This window comes from Apus apus, chromosome 1 (assembly GCF_020740795.1).
Source record: "Apus apus isolate bApuApu2 chromosome 1, bApuApu2.pri.cur, whole genome shotgun sequence".
In the NCBI taxonomy this organism is placed as follows: Eukaryota; Metazoa; Chordata; class Aves; order Apodiformes; family Apodidae; genus Apus; species Apus apus.
Window position 1 is genome coordinate 69,849,980 of NC_067282.1, and position 26,178 is coordinate 69,876,157.

The 26,178-nt window shown below is 45.2% G+C and overlaps 1 protein-coding gene and 1 long non-coding RNA gene across 2 annotated transcripts in view; one reads left to right on the plus strand and one right to left on the minus strand.

The window, feature by feature from the left end:
• Positions 1 to 18,614, minus strand: part of IGSF11 (immunoglobulin superfamily member 11) — a 109,584-nt gene extending 90,970 nt beyond the window's left edge. Inside the window, exon 1 of the mRNA XM_051608497.1 lies at positions 18,542 to 18,614. Coding sequence (XP_051464457.1) covers positions 18,542 to 18,614 — 73 coding nt within the window. The remainder of the gene's footprint in view (positions 1 to 18,541) is intronic.
• LOC127380080 (uncharacterized) overlaps positions 17,970 to 26,178 on the plus strand; it is a 36,738-nt gene continuing 28,529 nt past the window's right edge. Inside the window, exon 1 of the long non-coding RNA XR_007888422.1 lies at positions 17,970 to 18,126. This is a non-coding gene — a long non-coding RNA (uncharacterized LOC127380080). The remainder of the gene's footprint in view (positions 18,127 to 26,178) is intronic.

The window sequence follows — 26,178 nt, forward strand, 5'->3', positions numbered from 1 at the left end:
ACCCCCACCACGTCAAACACACAGTTTCCATGGAGAGCTTCCAGATGCATTTGCTTTTGCTGTGCTACCCGGTATCCAGAGCACCGGGGTGCTTCACAATCCAGGCAATGCTACTCTGCATGACCTCAGTGTAATAAGAGAAGCATTCTACCTAGAAATGTCCAAGGATAACAATTCCCTCTGCAGCAACCCTCAGGAAATCACCAGCTTTGTCTTTCTGCCCCAAGGCAGGATTTCCTACAACTCTGTCACCCTGCCAGCTGCCGGCTGAACCTATTCTTAGAGGCCTTCTTCCATGGCAGAAACTCAATACCTTCCCCAGCCAGCCTCCTCCAACAATTGTCAACCCCTCCTGTGTGTATAAGACCTCCAAGGGAGATGCAGAACCTATAGAAGTGAACAATTTGTACAGCACTCTGGCACCTGGGATTAAGGCTGCAACTGTTTGGAGAGCATGAGCACACAAGCAAAATGAGCCCTGGGAGCTTTAATAAACCACACGCTACCCTTACATGGAGAGCAGCCCATAAGATAAAGAACCTCTTCACAGAGTCTCTGAAGTCTTAGTCATGGTCTATTTGTATATCTGCACTGATGCTAGTGTAGATACATCCACAGAGCACAACACACCCTTGTATATAATGACAAGGGAAAAACATTGCAGTTCTGCTTGGCTGGGCCCCAAGTCAGGGAAGTTTTGCTGCAAGCCTTTACCCTCATTATATATCCTAGGTTATGGTTACCACAGTAATAGTAATATAACACCGAAGTTTTTCTGGGACAACATCCCCAGGAACAAGACCCTCTCACTCCCTTCATAGAGGCCTAGGTGTATGCACCCACCACAGTGCAAGTAACCAAGAGGGCAGGGGTGAGACAGAGCCTCATCCTCACTCTACTCTCCTCTACCATGTTCTCCAGGTAGCACCTCCTCCTCCGTCTATGGCTGTTCAGAGAATAACAGAAAAAAACCCCAACCAACCAACCTAAAACCAGCAGTAGTTTCCCTATCTAAGGCCTCAGTACAGCAAAAAAACTCAAAAAACCCCACAAAACACTGCCTTGCTGCTTCTTTACTGGTGTCAACCATTGCAGGACAGAAGTGACAAGGGTGCTCAGGCACAGCCAGCCCACTGCCAGCAGTCATCCCTTTGACCTTTCTGCACAACACATAAAAACACAAGTGGGGACAGGACAAAAGCAGACCTTGTATCTTTTTACCCTACAGCTATCATTCTGCTTGTGCAGTGATAGCCAGAATAGCTGCAAACTCCTCCAGTGACTTCAGGTACAGCTGCTCCATCTACTTACCAAACCACCTGCAGGAGGAGATGAGGATGTTGCAGTTCTTAGCCATTTTCTTTGGTGCTTATTTACTGTGTGTCTGCATAACTACAGGAAGGACTTGAAATCAAAGCTCACTACTGCACACATACATATTCCTCTGTCCCACAGAGAAGACAGCTTCAGCCCTTACCAGTCCCCACACTTCCATTGGAGAGCATGTGTGTGGGCAGGATGAGGGGAATAGTCATGAGCAGAACCTGTGATCTGACTCTATCAGCAGATGACTTTTATTTGCACTCATTAGCACTGCCCTAGCATGAGCTAACACCACCCCCTCGGGTAATTTTAATTTATATAAAAAAAAAAACAAACAGAGGAGAAGAGAAGAAAAAAAAAAAGCCCCATATTTCTATATTTAGGAGGCTAGGATAATCAGGGTGGAAGAGCCCATCTGTTTGGCGCTCACTCCAGCTGCTGTGAATGAGGAAATTTGTCTGTTTTCTTTCATTTTGCCTGTTTCAACTTGTCCTGGCTGACTGTGACACACAGAAAGTCTGATGTATGGCCACAGCCATTTAGGTCCCATAGGAGTCACTGCAGACCAGTTGGCACCACCAGTATCTTTCCCAAGGGAGTGTAAAACAGTTATTAATAATAATAACAACAACAAGAAATCTATGTTTATAACACTGAATAGGGAGCAAAACAGAAAGGCAGAAGACAAGATAAGACACATCTGTAGGCCTCTGTAAAAGTGAGTTTTAAGAAGGCAGCTCCTCCCCTCTGCCACATCCTCCTTCTGGGAGATTTCTCCATATAAAGCCAAGTTTCTGTGGGATGCCAACTCACCATCAATGGCACCAGCCACTGGATGGAGACATAGCCACACTTCTTTTCAAAGCAACCTGTTCTGCCATTTTTATCCCAAGGCTCTATAAAAAGTCAGCCCAAGCTAAATTCAGAAGTGGTCTTTGATCTCCCACCTTCCTGAGCTGACCAAGCTCTGGTCCCAAAATAACAAGGATGCAATTGCCTCAGGCAGCCTCTTGATGCAATTCCTGTCATAGATACAAGTGCCCACAATGCTTGCAGGACATGGCATCGTTGCCCTGTACATCTCACACAGTGCTACTTATTTTGCTGCTAAAGGCATCCCTGCAGTGTGTGAGGACACACAGCAAACAGCTGGGACCATTTGCTGTTGATCTTGTTTGGTGTAGGTGATTGCTTTTTCATTTCACAATGTTCATCGCTGGGGTCATTAAAGGTGCTGGGGATGAGCAGTAAGCCTGAATAAAATTTATGCTATTAGTACTCTGAAAGCCCTACAAAGCAGAGAAAATACTGCCAGTGCAAAATTCAGAATGTCACTGCCAGTTTTTCCATGCAGGGTCCTCTCCAGCCCTGGAGCTGGAATCACACAACAGAACATAGATAAGGACAGGTGGGCAGATTGATAAATAGAGATATAGATGGATCCGCGTGGATGCAGTTCTGAGTAATGTGCTCTAGGCAATCCTGCTTTAGTGGGGGAGTTGGACTCTATGATCTTGAGAGGTCCCTTTCAACTCTGACAATTCTGTGATGCCATGAAACCCAGCAGTCCAGGGACTTTCCAGTCCTCCCTGCTGTGCACACAGCTAGTCCACATCCAGTGCTGCCTTCTTCTGCCCAAAAAATGTTCCCTCACCTTCCCAACCACACAGAGCTGAAACTGCTCCAGTGATTTCCATGTGTGCAAGATTGGGATCTAGGCCATCAACTAAAGGGCAATAAATATGTCCACAAATCTAAAAACTTTTCTTTGGAAAAAGCCCTCCTCTCATGTGTGTTGTGTAAGTCACTTGCATACAAGCAGTTGATGGACACAGATCACGTTTCGCAGGCTTGTCCTTGTGACATACTGAGTTTTGGTGCAGAGTATGGCTTGGGTGCATTTCTGATCACTGTGCATAAAAAACAACACTTTATACCTTTGAGTCTCTGCTCCAAAGAGGTAATTTTTGCTCTTGCAAGTCAGCAGGAACAGTTTTTCTTCCTTGCCCAAAAAAAAAAGTCACTGTCTACTTCTGTGGCTGCCTCCCACACATCATCCATCACTCAGAGATGGCTTTATCTCTTTCCAGACCCCACTGACATGGGCTGTCTCTGGTCTTCTACTATTTACTCCCACTCAATATGCCCATGGGCATTGTGGTCCACAGACACTTGTTTCCTTGGGACAAAAGGCCCCTGCACCACATCCCTCCTCCGACAGAAAAGTCCTCAAAGTCATTACTTTTCTTTCCATAAGGTTCATGAAATTAGGGGGGCAGATACAGGTGAGTTACTCACTGCTAGAAGGAAAGATCAGGCCACACAACCTCTGCTAGACATAAGAGGCTCCACACAGGTCAGCCTGAAGGCACAAATGGGAAGGAGATGAGGTCTGACTGGTTCACAAACCCACAAGACAAATTGTTTAACTGTGCTTTTCAGGCAGGCCAACAAAACACCACCCGCATTACAGAGCTGTAGGGTACATCACATAGCTTCAGAAGCTGCTTTCCACAACGCGTAGACTTCAAAAGATGCACAGAAATATGTAGACTTTTCCCAGTTTATATTGTTACAACAGTCCTTTAAGATGCTAAAGTAATTCATACCTACTCCTCATCAACCCAGAGAAAGCTCTTCTTCTGTGAGGGTCACTTTTGTCAAGCATTATTTAATATTTCCAAATTAACCTTTTTTTGAGAGACAGGCCAACAAAAGCACATGGAAAATATTCTGAAATCTGAGAAATCTTGAAAGATGAAAATATAAATAGCAAGTAAAACTAATGGCCGTGGCATAGTTTGTTGTATTTTATTTTTTTCCAGTTCTTCATGTTATTTCCCCTAATAGTTAAAGGAAAAAAAGTACAGAATGACATGCATGGGAAACATCAGCTGAACTGTCTTGCATTCAATGATATCAGAAATACTGCACACTAGAGCAATATTTATATCATTGCCTCCTCCCTACCATCTGAAAGATGCACTACCCCATAATTGCAGATAAAGAAACAAAGTTCTCTCATATGTTCACTTTCATGACGGATAAGTTTGCTCTGTTGTATATTTTGGGCCCTAATTCAGCAAGCCATTTAAACATATGCTGAAGTTCCTAATTTGTCTCTCTACCACTTCTGCACCTACTCAAGAATATGCCTGAAGTCAAGCATATGCAGAGCATACTGCTGACCATGGACCTTACATCTTCCTGTTCACTTCTGCAACTGCTCTAATCTGGTGACGTGAATGTACAAGGAAGTAAAACACTTCAAGCAATTTTAGCACATGCTGGCAAAAGTGAAAAATGAATGCGCCTATTTACATAAATAATCTGAATAATTATTTTAAAGTAATAGCTAGTTCTCGGTCCCTTTCAGAAACAGCTTAATTCTCACAATTGCTTTAAGCTGTCAGGATAGTGAAATATTACAGCATGAACTTTTGCTCTGTATTGGTGCTAAACAACCAAACCTGGAGCTGAAAATACTGCTCCCCAAAAAGGAATCTGGGGAAAAAAAACCACCTTTCTCAGAAGCATGTGGTATGTCAAATATTATTTGTAGAAGCTATTCAGTAAGTAATTTCAAATAAGTAAAATGCAAAGAAACCACAGGATGTTCACAAACAATTTGCAAATAGAAATGGAAGAGGAATTCATTAAATAAATTATTTGCTATAAATTATTCACCTACCTCTAATCTTACTACCACTTAGACTATAAAACTCGTACCATGAAAGATACAGAATACATAACAAGGAATCATTAACTTCTGCATTTCCCAGTGCTGCTATATTTTGACTGTCCAGTTCTATTATTGCATTAAGATAGCCTTTTGTCTTTAATGCACTTTGAGTGCCATACGTTTTTATTTTAAAAGCTGAGCTAAGGAAACCTGATCTGATTTTATACCGTGATTTAATGTTGAGCTCCCAGGCTGAATAACTCTTCAAAGCTGAGAGAAGACTTCAAGCTATTTTCTGAGCAAAACCAAAATGAATGGACACAGTTGGCTAATTTAATGAGATTTCCACAATTTGGGTCAATTTCACATAAATTCACAGTGAGAAAAGGGCATTTTTTTGTGTCCATCAAGCCACACAGAGAACATTTTCATAAAGGTGAGAGATGTAAGAGGCACATGTCAGAGAGCCAAGAAGAAGGCAGGAACAGAGAACAGGCAGAGGACTCCAGTGGCTTACAGGGACCCACTGACTCTGCACTGCATCACAGGGTCAACAGCATCCCCCCAAGTCACTTTTTCCCTTCTACAGCTGCAAGACAAACTCCCAGCTGTGCCTGGGGTATATGGGCTATATGACCAGAGGAAGAAATTCCAGAAATAAGCTTAAAATACAGCATACAATTCTATTTAGCCATGAAACCAAAATCCCAAAAAGGGTTATCACTCATAACCAAGGATGGAGACAGCTTTTGATCGTTTGTGTCCAAGACTTGTTCTGAGTGGCAGCTATACTCCACTACTTCTTTGGTCTCTCAGCAGCTGTTTTAATTTTTTATACCATATTTGTTTACTTTTAATTAAAATTATAAAGTTTGTCTCTGGATTTCTCTGCCTGGAAAACTAATGCAAACTGTAGTTTTACTTGGTTATGGAGGAAGAGAGTGAAAAAAAGTTCTTGCAGTTGTCAAAATAATCTCCCAGCTGTCTCCAGAGTGAATGCTATTGCTGCTGTCGACAACTGGTTGCAATTAAACACTACACCTCATCCTTCACATGCATTTTTGGTCCTTTGAAATGAAAGCAAAGTTGGTTTTGCAGAGTTCCATCACCCTGGAGTGACTCATAGCAAGCTCAGTCTTTGGCCCAGAGGGTGTTGGGTGTACTTATCAAGCCCCAGCACATACAACATCATTACACACTGGCATTTCCACAGTACTTCTGAGTGCTTTAAAGCACCCTCAGCACAGGGCAGGAGGAGGAAAGGGCCACTCACATCACAGACCTCTTGAAGACTCCGGTCCCAGCTCCTGACCCACAGACCTTAGAAGCTAAATAAGCTTTACGATGGCAGTTGCTACATCAAACAGGAACAGCTATGGCCCTGCTGACAGGACTACTTCCTCTCCTTATTTTCCATATAAATTCACTTCAGCCAGACTTTTTAAAAGGAACCTGAGGGAACAGTGTTTAATTCCCATAGGTACCTATAAAATCGCAGTTGTAACTGACCACAGTATTTTTTCCCATTCCCAGAATGAAGCCACAATATGGGTAGAGAGTGGATTAAAAAGGCTGCATTTGACCAGGTGGAGACTAAGGTTTCATTGACCAATGAGGACAATTCTTCAAAATGCAGGAGGACCAGATTCACTACAGTGCATCTCCACCACCTATGGCAAAACTCAGAGAAACACAAAGTGAAGGCAGGCCAGTCACACAGCAGACCAACCAGAGCCTCCCAAACCAAGCTTGAGCAATAAGCTATCCCCAGCTGACCTTGCAGCAGAAGCCAAAGGGGCAAAGCTTCCTCCAAAACATCCTGAAGACACAGATGGCTTAAGATTGCCAGCAGCATCACAAACTGCACCCAGTATGGGATGAGGCAGCAAGCTGGGGGCAAGGGGGACAGAAGTCACACATACACATTCCCCTCCCCAGTGCCACCCCAAGGGGATCTCACTGGGTGTCCCATGCATTACTTTCCTTGTGGAGGTGGCCAAGGCAAGGATGAAAAACTGCATTCAATTTAGTCACCACAGGTTTTCTTTAAAGTTTCCAAATCAAAAACCATCCAGGAACTACTGCCATGAAAACTCCAGAGGGAAAGTATACAGAAGGCCACTGACTAAATCAGAGAGCAGTCAGCACACTCCTGTGAAGAAGGCATGGGGACAGCAGACAGAAGATACAGGCTCCAACAACAGGTTGGCCACAGGAATCCTGCATGACTGTAGGCAAGGCACCTCCCATTGCAGGGCCTCAACTTTTCCACCAACTCTATGATGATCTAGATAACATGGCTGCTGCCTTAGACAGTGGAGAGAAAGGTCAGCATTAAAAATGTGGATGGGTGAAGCACAGCATGGATTTCAAAGATTCTGATAAAAGTGGGCCTCCTTCATATTCCTCATCCCCTTCTATAAAGTGGTTATCCAAAAGGAAAAATAATATACCCATCCTACAAAGGCAGCATACATCAGACACATTTAGAAAACTGTGCAAACAATTACCAGTCTTTGTCCAAGGAAGGAAAACAGTACCCTGTGTTACAGAGGGGGAGAAAGAAAAATATGTCCAAAGTCATCCTGGAACAAGGGAAAAGGGAAGGATCTAGACCTCTGGGACAGATTCATATGTGATATAAACATGGAGGCTAGTCACACTCAAGAAGGTCAGGAGTAAATGGAAAAGCTCTCATGAAACTGACCTGAAGGTTCATCAGGTACTAGATGTATCTGGGACACGCATTGTGCCAAGAATGTATGTCAAACAACAAATTTCAAACCCCTGAAAAAATGGTAGGACACTGCAGCAGAGGCAACTCTCAGGAAGGACACAACAAAACATTTTCAGCAATTTTATTTGGAAGCTTTTTTGGCTTGCTAAGCTATCTTCCCCCTTGCCTGCCTGAAGGGGCCACATACTCCTGTTCCTTGCCCAGGAGACACCAGTTTGCCACTAGGGCCACTCACTTTTCCCCCAACATGTGTTTTCTACCCCTTCTGTTTGCTCAGAGCATGGAAATGGCAGCAGAGTGACCCAGTGGGAGCAGGTGGGAACAGAGCCCACATCTCCTAATTCCCAGTGCTCACAGCCAAAAAAAAATATTAACAGATTAAAACCAGAAAAAAAAAAAAGCTCTCCCCACCCCCAGGTTTCTCCCTCACATGCTTAGCATGGCTGCTGCTGAATTGCAGCCTCAGAAAATGGAGAGAAAGAGGCCCAAAAGGCAGCTAGGAAACCCACCGTCCGTTGGCTTCCCTCCACAAGAGGCAAGCGGGTTCCTTCTGCTGCAGTGACTTGGCAAGCACACCTCACTCTGACTCAGCACCTCGCCGGCACCTCCTGTCAATTATTCCCACAAACTGCTGATGCCAGAAGGGTGATTTGCAATTAGGATGCAACACAAGCCAGTGGTGGTGGGATGCCTCAGCTCCCTCCCCCACCCCTTCACCTGCAGCAATCCCCCTCCACTTCAGCCCTCTGGCTAAGGGCTGGAGCTCCCAGGGAGGATGAAGGGGGGGAGGATGTAGTGCAAGAGGGCTGGAGGATGGGGACCAGGGTGGGTGGGGAAAGCCTGCCTGCGTTGTACCTATTTCTGTGGATAAACAGGCAACTGACGATGTGGCAGCTGAAATGCAGTCTTAACAAAACAATAACAAAGTAAAAGCAGGCACCGGGAATCGGTAAGAGCAGCAAAACCAGATGAGACTACACAAAAAAGCTACTGAAGAACTATCACAGAGCATTCCCCAAAGAACAAGCAAAAAAATGCAGTCTTGCTGCAACTCCATGCAGCTGAGAAACACAAGCCTACTCTGTGTCCGAGGCGTTTTCAGCAGGAGAGGGAGGTGCTGATTGCGGATAAGTCCTGTAATAGTGGCCCAGAGCACACCAGCTGTTTCAGGGGTAAAAAGGAAGGGCTGCCCTTGACAAGCCAAGGACGTGACAATTCTGCAGACAGACCGAGGCTATTCTGTCCTTCTGCCAAGTAGCCAAGGTCCCGTCAACCTCTCCAATCTACTAGATCCCGACACACATCAGAAAGCCAAGCAACTCCACAAATGAAAGAGGTGTTCAGACATCAAACCCCACCAGCCTGCTGAAGCTCTCTAGCACCTTCTCTCCCAGGGCTTCTCTAAAACAACAGGGTTTGCCACCCACCTCTCTCCTTCCCCAGGAATCACAGGGGGCTTCATGCCCCCCTTAAAGGCACAGGCTGTGAGAGGCAGCAGAGTGAGTGATGAACAGGAGCCAGGGGGGTTCAGAATATCCTCTGCAGGAGCGCTCAGAGACCTTTTCACCAAGAAACAGGACTGTATTTTCTGAGATATCACTTCAAAACCAGACATTTCATAGAGTGCAGCTGATGCTGGTAGATCACACAGGAACACAGGTTGGTGCAGGCAGGTGTGAAGCTCAAGCAAAAGACTCCAAAGAGCACTTAGGGTTTGATGCTGAAGGCTGCAGAATTGTTCTCTGCCACATGATGCGACAACCACTTTATACAGTTCAGGAAATATATGAAGCAGCCATGTTAACCCATGGTTAAGGTGTTCAACATGTCTCACAGTCCAATGTCCAACAACTGCAGAATTTATCACAGAGTAATGTCCTGCCTGGAAATCCATTGTGGGCAAAAGAGCAGAGACGTTAAACTACAAGATGAGCAATGCACAGACCCCATCTTGACAGCCAAGGGGGAAAAGTTAACTAAAACCCAAATATCACTGCAGTAATCTGGATTTACCAAAGGCCTCCTGATCAGAAAGAGAATAGGTACTGCACAGCTTGCAGGGAAAGCAAAGGAACAGCAAAGTCAAAGAAAAGAGCAAAAAATGGTGACTTCAGCAACATGTGCGCGAATTAGTGAAGTGTCACAGACAGTTACAATTTTGCAATGTCTTTAAGAACATTGGTAGGGCTTGCAACAGCCAGTTCCTGGGCACTGAGAAGCTAAAAAGCTGCAACTAAGGCAAAGAGCAACCTGACTCACAAAGTAACAGTGGCTGCTATGTAACCAAATTTAACATCCTGTTACCAGAAAGAGCATCAGAACTTTGTGCCACACCTCTCACATGTTAGAAAAGGTGATTACAAGCAGAATAGTCCAAACAGCCTAACTCCAAAAGCAAGGAAATTAAAGTTATTGCACTCTGCGGGGTAGTTCACTGAAGCAATCTCAGCATTGTAACTGCAAAGGTACTCAGTGCCCCTGAACAAAAAACTGCCAAGAAGCAAGAAAGCACATTGTATGGTCAAACAAAAGGAACAAGAAGTCATTCAGCCTAAGTAGTGGCTTCGTGAGTTGGTAGCTAGGAGGACTGAGAACAAAACTGAAGGCCAAATCACAAAAGTCAAAAAACAAACAACCATTTCAGTATATTCAAAGGACAAGTCCAAAACTGCTGAACAGTAGGAGAATGACATTTCTCAAGCAGCTGTGCTGCTAGCAAAGACATGCAAACTCTTGCTAAGTCAAGTGTTTCTTGAATTTAACAGTGCTTTCCTTAAGAGGGTACAGGCTAACCTGGAAGTCACCACAGGGATCAGTTAAACTGGCCAAATTCCCCAAGGCCCTAGAAGTACACAACAGGAGACAAATCAGCTTGATCTCTGCTCAGAGGAACTTGTGCCCCTCCAACCTACTCAAGTTCTGGAAAGAAAAGGACAGGACTAAGTGATTAATTTTCAATCACTTCAAAGCACATCTGCTAAACTGTTCTGGGCAGGATGCCAGTTTGGAGCCAGCCCTGTCCCCTGCCTGAGGTGGGAGATATCTCCCCCCTTGCCTTGCCCCTGGTGGGGTCCATGCCACCCAGTTTCAGGCATAGTTCACAGCTGCTGCCCCCTCTCTCAGTGCTCAGGCTTAGATGCATGGGAGCCCCCCTGCCCCTTCCTTTGCTCTGGCCCTGATTACAAGGGATTACCCCCAGGTTCCATACCAGCTCTAGGGTGGTTTAATCTATTCCTTAATATCTGGAAGAGAGAACAGGAGCTGGCAAAGTGATTTGGGCTGGCTGAGACAAAAGAAGATTGAGAGACTTCCAAAGGATCTCACAAAGCTCAGCAAGTGGGCAGCATAAAGCAAGATGAAATTCAACGAAACAGATAGTAATAAGAACTTGAGAGAACAATCTGAACTAGTTGTATACCATGGGGCTCTAATTCTAATGTAATCACTTGAGGAAGATATCTTGGTATCACTGTGAACAGCTCAATGAAAACATCTGTTCAACATACAATGGTGGTCAAAAAAGCAAGCAATCTGTTAGGATGTCTAAAGGAGGAGGCTGAAAAGGAGGCTGGAATTATTAAAATGCCACTGTGAACATTGACAGTGCACCCTCAGCTGGAATTGCTGTGGTGACTGCTGGATGGCAAACCTGAAAATACAAAAAGCTTTCCTCATTCACCCTGTGAGTAACGCTTACGGGTCAAGCATAATTAAAATTGGAACAATTTAATTGGGAGAGAAGCTAGACAAAGATATTACCAAAGAGGTAGGAAGAAGTGAATTATGAGCTTCTATGTTTTTGGTTTGCTTTACTTGTTTTGGTTGGTTTTGTTTGTTGTTTTTTTTTTTTAAAGAGAAATACAAAAGGTTGTTCAATGCAACTAAAAAACAGAAAATGTGACCAGACATAACAAAAATTATTTTCCTTTTTCTATTTTCACTTCTTCTGTTTATTCTAAACACAGTCCATAATTAACTACCAGGAATGAGTAGCCCATTAAATCATAAAGCCAGAAGTTCAGCAGAAATCACCAAGGTCTGTGTATTTATGAGGATACTGGTAACATCCATAGATAAGTCAGGTAGAATGGGGGGAGGGGAGGGGTGAAGAAAAAAAAAGGTGGGGGGGGAAAGGGAAAGGAAAAAACATAGCAGCACTACACCCTCATGCTTTCAGGCATTAGCCAACTTCTAATTAATGAGGATTAAGAAATAATCTCCCCAGTGGGCATGCAGAGAGGGAGTACCAACCCACTTGCTCCTAGCAGATGCCTCTTATATGCCAGGCTGGGGGAGTCCTGAGCTTGGACAGCCCACCCACAGCTCATGCTGTTTGGGAGGCTGAGGTCTGGGTGCCCAGTGGGACTGCACACCAGCCCCCCAAAAACTGAAGAGGCTGCAAGAGGGGGCTTGGTTAACCCAGCTCAACCTTGCTCCTGGCCAGAAGGGGAAGTTTTGTGCCTGTTACTTTGCAAGCAAAGGAGACTTCCCTGAGGAAAGGAGAGGGGATGGACATTTTTTACACTTTGCACTGGTAGGAGGAATACATGTCTTAATTCATTTTATGTCAAGGAAATGGAGTACGGGCACCCCCTGAAATAAGATAAAACTGGCTTGAGTAGGCTTTGAAGTTGTCATGGTTTAACTAAACACCCCCATGGCTGCTCACTCACTCCTCTCCTTCCCAGTGGGATGGGGAGGTGAGCTGAGGGAAAAAACCTCATGGGTTGAATTGAGACAGTTTAATAGGAAATAAAAAGATGAGAATAGTAATGGAATTTATAAAATTTGCAGCACAATTGCTCACCACCCACTGATCAATGCCCATTTAGTTCCTGATCCATGGTTACATCTTCCAGCCAACTCCCTCTGGCTTATATACTGAGCATGATGTCTTATGGTATGGTATATCCCTTTGGCCAGTTTGGGTCAGCTGTCCTAGCTGTGTCTCCCCCCCAGTTTCTTGTAAAGCAGCAGCTGGCAGGACAGGGGCAATAGGAGAAACTGAAAGAGTCCTTGGCTTAATGAAAGCATTGCTTAGCAAGAACTAAAACATCAATGTGTTATCAACATTATTCTCAGCAAACATCCAAAATACAGCCTCTTACTAGGAGGAAAAGTAACTCTATCCTAGTCAAAACTAGCACACAAGTCCAGAGCAACATGTACACTCTTGTCCTCCTAGGGCAACCCATAGCTGGCACAACATCAGACCCTCTTGACAAAACCTCTAGTACCAAGTGCTCATGTGGGGCTTCAGCATCTCCTGTTGAAGCACCATTCAGTGGTCTAATCTGACCCAGAGCTGCCCATGCAGGCTGCTGAAAAGAAGCACCATACATTATCAGGGGTGTGTGCCTGCCCCCCTGCCCCCAGCACCCAGAGTAACATTCATGGCTTCTGCATTTTGAGTAAAACTGAAGCACAGATGTAACTGAGTGGACTTCAGACATCAACTTTCTCCTGCTGATGCTTGTGAAATGCAATGTAGTTCACATTCTCCGAGCTAAATTGACTCACGAGGATGTGAGGGGAAAAAAATGCACAGGTTTATATCTCAAAGTAAGTGAACTGATCAATCTAATACCAAAATTGCACTTGAAATTAACTTCATGCAGAGATGCAAATGCACAAGTACCACTGTGCTGCCAGGAGGAGAGCTGTGGCTCTGCACATGAAAAAATAGGAAGAGACTAAGCTTACTCCGCTAGTCCTGTTCTGACTTCTCCCAGTGACCATTCTGGAATGGGAAACAAAGACTAACAATCCAGCTGTACTTCTTAAATAGAAAGTTGTTTTAGCTCATACACCATATTCTGCTTCTTTTGGTGCAAATAGCAACCACTAAGGGTTTTACTGTAAGTAATTCCACTAACCCAAGTCTTATCAAGCATGAGATGTTTCATAAAACCATAGAATCACAGACTGATTTGGGCTGGAAGGGACCTTAAAGACCATCTAGTTTTGAATCCCCTACATGGGCAGGGACACCTCCCGCTAGACCAGATTGTTCAAAGCCCCATCCAACCTGGCCTTGAACACTTCCAGGGTTGGGGCATCCTCAGCTACAGCAGCCAACCTGTGCCAGTATCTCACCACCCTCACAATGAAGAATTTTTTCCTAGTGTCTCCCCTTAATCTACCATTTTTCAGTTTAAAATCATAACTGTTTCAAAGGAAAAACAGAATAATTGTCAGAAATAGAGAAACATCCAACTCAGGCATCTTCGGGATGGAAAGTTTTGACTTTTCACATAAAATATCTTTTTGTTTAGGATATCTTTTCAGGTTATAATAATAGAATTTCACAAAGAAATACAATGTTGATTGACCTAAGATAGAAATCCTTTCTAAAATTTCCTTTCAAGAACATTAAAGCCTTTAGCTTCTGTTCCCATTCAGAATAAAGCCAGCTGTCTCAATCCTGATGAAACAGAACACTTGTCCTCAGCCCAGCTCAAGCAGTGAAAAGAGGGCAGAAGCCAGAATAGACACAAGTGACCTCCAAAGCACCAAAAGAGGTGAAAACACAAGGGGAAAAAGCACCACCATAACAGTTCACTGTACATAATTAATACTGTACTTTCTCCCTGTTGCATAAGACATGAAATCTTTGTGAGAGAAAAGAGGGTAGCATGTGACCAGGAGCCCTGTAAGTGTGACTTCTCTAAAGGAGAAGCTGGGCAGTTGTCCCACCTGACAGCAAGCAAATCATTTCATCTCTGTACACTTCAGTTTTCCATGCCATAAATCAAACTGACCGCCCTCACAAAGTTTGGAGACCCTCAATTAGTTAATGTTCATAAATTACTGTGCAAACACAAGACACTATTTACCAGGGAACTGTCTTTGTTATACTGTTGTCTGTTAAACAACCAGAAGCTAAGTTTCTCTCTGAACATTTACAAAAGGGAAGGCAGCATTAATACTCCACAAGGAGAAAACTACAAAGAACAGATTTTCAGTACATGCACTTCTCCTTGAAATAAACTGTGTTAAAAGCACTTTACTTAAAAAGCACAATGATAGTAGCATCCTGCTAAATATAGATGACTCACCACAATTTAGTAGTGAACATCCCTGAAGACTACCATTACAGTATTGCTTAACTTGCTGCCTAAATATAAGCATTTTCCTGTGGGTACAGTTTGGACCAAGACACTCAAGATTACTACCAGCATCTGCTGACCTTCACTGTGTCACAAAGTCTCTGAGCCTCACTTTGTCCATCTGTACTGTTAGCAAAATAATAAAAACTCATCTCCCCAATGAAGGCAGGATAAATTATTTCTAAGTTTCTTAATTATTTGTTTATACCATACTTTGTGTATCCATATGGGTACTGAGCAGCTAAATATAGCTATTCTCAAGGCACTCTGAGATCCTTTGGATAAGGGGATCTTAGAAAAGAAAACTGCATTTTAGGCAATACTGAAGAAACAGATAGAAAGAATCCATTTCCAAAATAAGGTAAGGATGCCCGCTTCAGAGATGCAAGAAGTAGTTAATGCGTCTGTGTCTACTACTGGGGACCAAGGTCAGGTTGTGAGCAAAATGATTTATCGACACATCACAAAACCACACAGCTTGACACAAACGGCAATCTGCTAAAAAAAAAAAAAAAGGCAAAAGAACAGAAGCACAGGACTGCCACAGTCCTCTCTTGCTAGGGCTGAGGATCTGGTGCAGTTGAGGAGGATGTGAGGGCTAGCACAAGGGCGCTGCAAAGCCAGAACTTAAAGGCACATTTTCAGCTGTAATGACCTCAGACTGCCAGGAGGCAGGTGACTTTAGGTAAGGACGAGAAAAGCAGACACACACGCCCTACCCTGATCTTGCAAGATCCACTTGTAACAGACTGTAAGGCACTGACATCTGACCTGTTGCAATACTACATCACAGGATTGAAACATCATGCAGTTAAAAAAAAACAGGTTGGTTCTGCAGTTTAGCTGTACCTGACATGTGATTTCTAACACTTTTGACAATTTGCAGTATGGTATTCCTGGCTAAGCAGCAGAATTTATTTGCAATTACAGGCTTGGTTTCAAAGCTCTAAAGAGACTCCCCCTCTATCCTTCCCTAAACTTCTCTAGGGTGTCTGAAAAATATTATTTTCACAAAAGTTATTATGCTTAAAATGTTTTAGAGGGAAAACATAGATGCTGCTCCTGCCCCAGGAGCACTAAACATGCTTATTATAGGCCCAGAGAATGCAGGCCAGTTAAAAAGAACCATTGCTATTATACCAATCACAAAGCAATGTAAGAAAATGGGACTGTAATACTTGATTGACTTTTCACTATAAAGTCTGACAGCATTTTATCACAGGCATGAAGCAGGAGAATGACAAAATTATCTCCAGGGACCATTTTTCTCCCACCACTTTTCATTTGTTTGGCATTAAGTATTTCTTCCGATTAGACACTCTTAGCTTCTGATCCTTTGACTTTTAAACCTTTCATTTAAGTATCACTTTGCATATGACCCCATAATTTTTCTTCTCTATCCTCTAAAGCCCCCTAAAGGATTAAAAAAAATAAAATCACTCTTCCTAACCAGACTTGGCAACTCAGAGCAGAAATACACTTATTGAAAAGTTTAGAAAACCTCCTAATTTTATTGCAGCTTTCATGAGAGTATGTCAGTTCCTTATAGCTTGCCAGGGTTTTCTTTCCAAATCCAAGAACCACTGGAAGTATGACCATACAGTGTAACACAGGAGTAACACCATACCACAGATATTTTCATCTACCACCATCTTCTAAAGACTTTTCCAGAGAAAAAAAAAAACCAAAACAAACAAAAAACCACAAAAAAACCTCACACAACACAAACTACACCAAAACAAAACAAACAACAACAAACCACATGCTTGAGACATAGGTGGTTCACTCAGGTAACCTTTAAGCCTTAAAGAAAAATGCAGGAAAAAGCATTACCCTATTACAGATTACTTTGTGGAAAGATGTGCTTCTCTGCCTAGTTGTCTCCATTAAATATTGAGTCAACCTTTTTTGCCTAAGGAGATAATTAAACGGCCCTTTAATTTTACATCTGGTTACTGTTTTATGTTTATGCAGGGACATCACATCAACAGAAACACTTCATCACTTACATGCCTCTAAATGCAGTAGGCACAGCTCCTTTCTAGACAGTTACACCTTTGCAATGTCTGCAGAACAAAAATCCTGGCATTGAGAACCTGAAAGTCATTGAACTCACTTTCTGAACTAGGAGAAGTACAAAAAATAAACAAATAGACTGAAGTATGAAACACCTGAGATAATTTTTTTCCCATTAAATGCTAATGAAGTTTTTCTCCCCTATAATTCATCTTTCTGAAGTCAGCAGATGTAATTACCTTTTAATGCATGTAACTCAGACTCCCAAATGTTTTCTGAGGATGGGACTCAGGGTGTTTCTGGGTCTGAGGCATTTGTGAAAAGTTCATATTCTCCATCACAAAGACTTGTTTCTCAGCACACCTGTTCCTCAGAGGAACATCCTGCTGCACCTCTCAGGGCAGCGAAAACCAGGCACAGCTACCCAGTCAACTTACTCCATCCAGATCCAGACTGCAAGGAGGTTTCATCCCAACATTGCTGAGACATCTCTGGTATCACAGAATATGCTGAGTTGGAAGGGAGCCATCAGGACTGTGGAGTCCAACTCCTGTCCCTGTGTAGGACACCCCTAGAATCACACCATGTGCCTGAGCGTTCTCATGGGAGATCCTGTAATTTCTTACTGTCCTCCCACTCTCTCAGGGGTCCCTTGCAGCAGGATTCCCAGCAGCAAAGGCAGCCAGCAGCAGTGCTCAGTGGGCTCAGTGGAGCTGTGCACTGCCTGCTGCTAATCAGACCTCTGCAAACGACTTGGTGGACCTTCGCATAAACGAGCAGACATTACAGAAGTTACCTGGTAGACCGCAGCAAAACGTAACAGAGCAGGCCTGCTCTGAAGTTTGGCATTACTTGAAGGCAGGCACTGCCGCCCGATCAACAGATGAGTCTGACAACATTCTGCCCTCTGTAGTTTCTCCTGTTGCCCTTACGCAGCACCTCCTGGTGCTCTCCAGCAATGCACTAAGTGATGTGGTGAGTAGCACCTGTCACATGCAATTTCTTCCGTCTCCACACAGAGGACCGGGGGACGCACCTTCTTTCGGAAGGGCTTACGAGAGCGGGAGGTGATGAAGCGGTTTGGGTCCCTCCACACCCCCAGGGGTAAGCCCTTCTCTTAGAGCTGAAGGAGGACCGGGAGGATGAGGCAGAGGGAGGACCTCCGGGGGACAGAAAGCTCCAGGCAGCCTGTCACCATCTCTGCAGAAAGTTCCCTGCTGCCTCAGGGCCTGAAGGATGGACCCGAGTTTTCCACCCAGGTAAGCTTATCAAGGGGCTAGGCCCAGACAACTAAGCATCGGGGGAAGCCCAGTTTAAAGCAAGTTTTAGAGCACCGTAAGAAAAAAAAAAAAATTAAAAAAAAATAGAGTAATTAAGGTAATATAACAGTAGTGAGGAGGATGGTGCAGGGGAGGCAGCAAAAGGAGCCGATCAGACCACCGCTCCCTCCTCCCGCCTGCCTGCAAAAGCGCTCAGCCGCCGCCGCATTTCCGAGCATCACCTGGCGGGACTGCAACCAAAAAACTTCCCCACCGGCTCGGGGGACGGGGAATCGCCGTGGGGTCGGCGCCGGGATTTGGGGCGGCACCCTCCCCCGTCCCAGCGCCGACCCCACGGCGATGCCCCGTCCCCGGGTACCGCGCCCCGCTCCCCGCCACGACGTTCCGCACTCACCTCGCAGGGCCAGGAGCACGGCCAGGGCTACCGGCACCCACCTCCCGCCGCCCCCGGGGCGCCGCCGCGTCATGCCGGGCCGGGCGAGGGGGCTCCGAGCGGGCCGCCAAGCCCTGCCTTTTCCCACCGCAGGTGCCGGTGCTGCCGCCGCCGCTCCCGGTGGTGCCGCCGCCGTCCCGGGACCGCCCGCTGGCGGCGGAGGCTCCGCCGTGCCCCGAGCCCCGCTCGCCCGGGGAGGGCGGCAGAAGCGGCGGCCGGCCCGAGAGCGCAGCCTGGCGGCCCCCGGCTGCCCCCGCAACCCGCCGGGATGCGGCTGACGCCCCCCGCACGGCACGGCCCCCCGCGTCCCGTCCCGGTGGCACAGCCCCCCCGCCGCTCCCCCCCCCAGCCCAGCGGCCGGCCTCCCTCCAACTGGGGAGGGGGGGTCGCTCCCCAGCCCTGCCCCCCCGGCCTCCTTCCCTCCTCAGCCCGGGCCAGGGTGAGGAGCGAGGGTGCAGCGCAGGCTGGAGAACGCACCCCCACGAGTGGCGGAGGTTTCTGCCCTTCAGCACCTGCCTACAGCTGCATGGAAGGTAAAAGTCATCGAGCCACAGAACCGCTCGGGTTGGGAAAGACCTTTCAGATCCAGCCCAACCGTTAACCCGGCGCTGCCGAGGCCACCACATGAAGCCATATCCCTAAGCACCACATCTACACATCTTTTAAAGACCTTCAGGGATGGTCACTCCACCCTGAGCAGCCTGTTCCAGGTCCCAGTGCCTGACGACCCTCTCGGTGAACAAGTTCTTCCTGCTATCCAATCTAGACCTTCCCGGCCGTTTCCTTTTGTTCTATCACTTGTTACTTGGGACAAGAGACCAACCCCCACCTTGCTACAAATTCCTTTCAGGTACTTGTAGAGAGCAATAACATCTTCTCCCCCACCCCAGCCTCCTTTTCTCCAAACTAAAATGATTTGGGGCATGCTGCATGGGAGCTGGCACTGCTGCAGCCCACTGTATAAATACTGCCAGTTTGTTCAACTGGACGAGCCTCCCTGACCATGCTGGTCAAGAGGGTGGGAGATGCAAGCATTCAGCAGCCCTCGAAATCAGACCAAGGTACAGCTGAAGGGAGTAAGACAGTTCTTAGAGTTGGGGCCCCACAGCACTACATAACACAAGAATCGCCAAGTTGTGTCATTTCGGGTCATGAGCTTAAGTAATTGCAGTCCCTGAGGCTACACAGAAAAATCAATCCATCAAAATCCAGCACACCAGGCATCAAGTGTGCACACAGAGGGTGGGAAAGGAGGAAAGAAGCCCTTTATAAATTTTGGGTGATTATTTGGGAAAAGGATCAAAGCAGAGAGCTCTCACAGACTGACTCCTTCCACATTCCCAGCTCCCTAAGTTTGACCACATTAGTTTTCCTTCTTGAAAATAAGTAGTTTGGGTAGGAAAATCCTCTAACAATTCTGCAAAGCATATGATTGTTTCATTCCTCTGCCCGAAGCTTCCTCCCCCATAAAACATAGATGGGCATCCTTTACACCCTGAAGGCAACCAATCCACCTTGTGAATCCTCTCTAACTCCCTCCCAACCAGAGGCCCTGGGAGTGCCCCTATGCCCAGCCTACTCATCACCTCTCAGGTTCCTGCCTCCTTGGCTGCCTCAAAAGCTGCATTGACCCTTTATGAGGCTGCACTCCTGCTGAGAAGAGGGTAGCTGCACCTGGGAGTGAAGACAAGAAGGAAAGATGCCCAGAGTAGCAGAGCAGAAATGACTAAGCAACAGGGAAAGTGAAGTTGGTGCCTGTGGGAAACTGGCTACAATCTAACCAGCCTAGGTTAAGCTTTGCCTTTCCCAGCAGCAAATTCTGGCACTCTTGTAACAGAGGGCTGGATTAAAATGTCACCCCAGCAACGCAGGTTTACTGGGGTTTTTTTGTTTGTTCTGGAAGAAAAAACAAACCACAAACTATTTATGAGGAGCAATGCCTGACCTGCCCTTAGCAGGCAACAGAACTCCTGACTTCCACATAGGCTGGGATTTCATTCATGAGGAATGGTTCAATGGGGTGAAAAAGGACCACATGAGGATTCAGGGGATGTAGACCCTGTCTTTTTCCAAGTCTGTTAGGTGCACCTGTTGCAAGTTCTCAGGCATCAAACCTGACAATGTGGACAGCCTCATAGGTCTAGTGCTCTTGCAACACACCCTCCATGCCAGCCCTGCCACAGGCAGGCAGGCCAGGAGATAGCTTTGCTCCGTTAAGGAGCCAGCTCTTGGCAAAGATTCAAGCAGCTGAAGCATAACACTTCAGAAGAGCACTGAAGGGAGAGCCATAGCCCAGCTGTTTCCCCTCGTTCTCTGGCAATATGAGGACTGATGTTTTCTCAGACTCCCTCAGACTGCTTCTCCTTCCTTCAGCTGGGCTGCCGTATTTTTCAGCTAGAAAAAAAGGGTAAAGGAACATTATCTTCTCATTGATCAGCAGCAGCTCCCACAGACCACCATCCTTGTGGGTACAGACAGTGACTGCCTGAAGGAACGCACTGGGTATGCCCACTCTCCTAACAGCAATGAAATCCCATTATTTTTTCTTGCCAAACCATCTCCTTCACCAAAGTCAAGGGCAGAGAGCATGGAGACTATTGGGCAGTAGCTTTGCCACCACCCTTACCCTGTCAGATGAAAAGACAAATCAGGTAAAACCAAGAAAAAACGCTCCCTAGGACTGCCGCAATGCTTCCCTGTTCTGCCAAGACCTGGAATCTCTCTTAACCTAATGGAAATAAGTGTGGTTTTTAATATAAGGACACACTGCTTTTGACAAATGCCATCCCAGCTCGCCTTGGACTGTTCCTTGCATCCTGCTGTGCATCAGCTGGCAGGTAAACAGCAAAGATCAGTTCTCCCTGTACAGTGGCTGAATTAATGTCCTTCCTATAGAGTGCAGTGAGCATAATAGGAACCAAGAGCCCAGTGGCCAGACAAAGCCTTTCTGCCCAGAACAGATCTAAATTACACCCTTCTGACCTAACTGGTAGGAGCATGGAGTATTTAAATCCCCTTTAGGATCTGGTCACTATAGCAGATCCTGTCAGACCTGCAGAACACAGTGACACAGCAAGGGAGTTTAGCTGCTTCTTGCAGCAACTGCAAGAACAATCTGTGGCCAGGCTCCAGAAGGATGGAGCAGCCACAGGGAATAATAATCTTCAGATGCACCAGTCAGTCCTTTCACCCTGGCTTCCTCTCAACCTTACCACTTCCAAAAATAGTTTGCAGATTGTGCAGAAAGGACATGGACGAGGAGATACTGTTCCTGGAACTCTGAATTTCTACTTGACTTGTCCTTGAGCCTTCCGCAAATTATTAGGCTTTTGCCAACCATTTATTCCGTGAGTGCAGCACCCTACAGCTGGTTGGATACTAGAGCTATAAGCAGACATATTTGCTGCTCCAGCAGCCTATTTTCCCACCCGCAAGTGTCCATACCTGTTCCTTGGCACTGATGGAATAGCATGTTGTGGATGGAGGAGACATCTGCAATACCCCAAGCATCAGATGCTGGTCAGTGACCACTGTAGGACTTGGTTGTGTTACATTGCTCTCAAGAACTGACTGACATGGGAGCCATAAACTCAATGGTCAAGATATTTGCCAAGACTGTATCATGCTAGGTTGGGCAAGGACAGAAAGAGAGAAATGAAACCACTCCCACCTGCTTTTTCTTTTGAAAGAATTATGATAAGTAATGCAATTCTCATGTCCCAGGGAAAAACATCTTTCTGAATCAAATTTGAAAAGAAGGCTTTTTTCCAGGACAATGCTTTTTATTTTTTTTCCTTTAACATGGCTCAAAAAAAACTCCTTAAAACAAACAATGGAGATGCAGTTGGGTTCAAGACCTCCAATAGATGCCAAATCTAACATAATCTTTGCTGTCTCCCCGCTTGTTACTAGGTTATCTATCTTCAGAGGGGAATTTATTGAAGGTGACATTGCTTACAAATTGATCAAAATCAGCTTCAGTGAAGTGTCCTTCCAAGATATAAAGAGATGGATAAAATTTATTCAGTTGATCATTAATAACTTCAGTCTGTGGAATTGGTTATCTCCTTTTGACAGAGAAAATAGAGCTTGCAGATTGAACTGTTTTAATCCTATCTGAGAAGAAATATGACAGACCTCCAGAGATATACCAGATTAACTACCTCCATACCTTTTCAGTAAAAGAATAGAAAAAAACCCATATTTATTTTTCTGAACAGCTGCGTATACAAAACAGATGTCATTAACCGAAAGAGGAAATAGCAATATTCCTGTCAACTCATCTATCCTGGTTGTTTGGTTTGTTGTTGTTTTTTTTTTTTCTCCTGGCAATGGGGATGGTTACATGGGAATACTGTCCCAAGTACAAAGATTAGTGTTTACAAAAGCCAGCATATCAGAATTAGCAAAAGCCTCAGGTCTGGGAGAGGTGAGTGGGTATTTACTAGTTCACTTCCATCTGCCCCCTCTGTCCAGAGCCAGGTACAATCCAATACATTACCAATAAAGGCTTTTGGGCAACTGCTCCCATACGGTGGCTAGGATAACTTCATTCCTGCCACAGTGATGACCTCTGCTTGCACATTGGCCATGTAGCAAAACCTTAGGAATATCTGAGCAAAACCAGCCCTGGAGTAAGACTAACTTCCTCACTCCTTCCATGCCAGATGGCAGGAGCGGATGTGTCCATGGAAACTGGGTGGATTAGGCATACTTTCAAACTTCCCAGCGCTGAAGCAGGCCACTGCACTCTTTCTCCAAGGCTGCTTTGACACATACCTTGAGAGTGGTCTCTCTGCCTGTCTCCACTTCATGATGAGGGAGGCATGAGGCCAAGCCTCACACTCAGGAGTGGGCTGAGGTGTTGCTTTCCCTAGACCTTTTCATCTTTGTGGGCATGCTGGTTTGTCTGGTTTCTTCATCGCTGGCAAGTAACACAACACACTGACATTGCTCAGCACAATACAAGATGTTCCTTCCCTCAGTAGCTCACATAATAAATGCTTTTCTGTGCACTCCAGCTCTCCACTTTGACTGCCCTAAAGCACCTCACAGTGCTTTAAGCTAATTCACAACCTTGTCAAGCCTCTCCATCTTTTCTACATCTTCTGAGTATTCCCTGGCAGCTCCCACAGTAAAAACAAACCTCCTCAGCTACAAAATCCTCCCCTCCTGCCTGGAGAGCCCCTGTCTTTCAGAGTACAGCTATGAATTCAAAGCATTTTATTCAATATTTTGAAAGCCTTCATCTCTCACTCCACTCCCCTGAATCCAGTCCACACAGACATGTTTGGAACAAATTGCTCCCCAAGGCTTCAACTAAATCTTTTCTTTGGACATGTCTTTCTTGCTGTTGTTAACAACTGCCCATTGTACCCTGTCAGACACATGTTGCCACCCCCATTAGCAAACAGTGGATGCAGCAGCCACATAAAAGCTTTTCATAATGCTGCCATTTACATAATAACTTTCTATATTGTACATTGACAGACTTCCCCAAATCATTACAGTGGGTGAATTAAATCTTCCAGTAAACACCAGCAAGTGGTAGTAATGACAAGTCTTCTAAGTAGCACACCCCATATAGCTCAGAAAATGGAAATCAATCACTCTGTATTTTTTTTCCAGAACTGTGCAAAGAATTTATTACACACAGCTCCAACAGAAAATAAATAGATGGCAAAAGTGAGAAGAAATACACTAAAGTTAAGACTCATGTGGACATATTCCTGCAGTTGTGATATAAAATGGTTCCTCAAGAATCTTGTTTAGTAGCAGTGTTGCTGTGATGGTCTAAAGACAAGTCAGGTTCAATAACTTCTACAGAGAAGCAATAACTTTTACTAGACCAGCTGATTTAGCTAAAAAACACCAACACACTTTTTGGGCACATTGACCCGAAGAAGGGCTTCCATGCTTAAAACCTCATATTTTTCCTTTTTACATCCACTGGTCTAATAACAGATATTGCAGCTTTCTGCATTTCTTAACTGTCTAATGTTTATTGGTAACCACACAGTGTTTCAGCCACTTGTTTTTTCCTAGGAAGACTAAAAATGAGCAGGAGTCCAGGAAAACAAGAGGTCAAAATCCTCATTCCAATGGCCTCTTTGCTTAATCTTGGTGTCACTAATGGTGCCTGTATCAATAACTTGCAAAAATAACTTTTAATCTAGTAGGTTATCTAGAAAGGCCAGAGATATTGCAGGTAATGTGAAAACCCTGGGAATATATAGGACAGACTGAAAAGCACAGGACAGACTTCCATGTTCAGCAAACACCAACTATGCCAAGCTGAAGGAAATGCAGGTACCTTTGTAGTACCCTCATGGCTGCTCCCAATTCAGGATGGTTACCTGCCTCAGGGATCAGAATATTGTCTACATTACTCTGAGTAAAGCATCTGTTGGACTGAGGCAGGAGAGAGCTCAGATCTCTGGTATTCACAGTGCAATGTATCCATACGTGAGACAGGTAGCCCACACAATGATGGGGGTAGGGGTTACATATTACTGGCCTGAAGGTCAAATTAGGCAAGGTTTCCCACCTATAAAGCATGATGCCACTTATTACCACCACACCATAGTGGCTTAAATTTTGGAGAGTGTGCACCTCACCCCTGTTAATCAGTGCTTTCATGGAACAACTGCTCAGCATCTACTGAGTCTGAATTGATCCTCCAACACAGGGAGCCAACCATACCCCAAGGGTGACATCTCCAAAATCTAGACAGCTATGTGGCAACAAAGGCTTCTGTTTAGAAGCAACGTAATAAAGTAATATAAGAACAAAACATAAGCTTGCACTTTGACACAACCTGCTGGTTAACGTTTCTAGTTGCCCATGCTCCACTTCAGATTCAAACCTCTCCTTGTAGCAGTATTTGCTGTGCTGCTGGGAAGCTTCCCCGAGTCCATGCCAGCTGATCTTTTCACCTGTTCTGGAAGGAGTCTAAACCACTCTGTAAATCACTGCTGACAGGAATGCAAGTTTCCAAGCTATAATTGAGACTATTGCCTGCTGTTGCTTAGTGTGAGCCATGGGCCACATGGTGTTTATCAGAGTACATGGTGCCTGAGGAGTTAACAGTATCTTGGATGTGCACAAATTTAGCTCTGCTAAACATACTGCTTTGGCACAATATGCTGTGGCTTCCTGTGCAGGGCAGGGTATGCATAATTCACATTAGCCTGGGCAAGAAAGGGTTTGTTTCAAAGCAAAGAGACAGAGCAGAGCTGCCTTCTCTTAGAGACCTTTCCATGCCCATGACACAAAAAACAATCATCAGATGAGTTCATCAGGACCAGGATTTAAGCCAAAGGAAGAGGTCATCAGGGCTGATTTAAGGACAGCAGGAAGGATTGAACTGTGCCCTCACCAGACATGAGGTCCTGTGAGCCTGAACCAGCAGCCACAATAGCTCCACATACAACACAAGGCAGATTTGCATCTCCCAGGACAGTCACACAAAACATATTTAACAATGCTCTTTCAAATGCCCATTTAGGGATTATAATTCCAGGGTCAATGTCAATTACCATGGGACAGAGTACAGCCTCTTTCTCCAGTTTGCACTAGGGCCTTTAAATAAGCTAGCA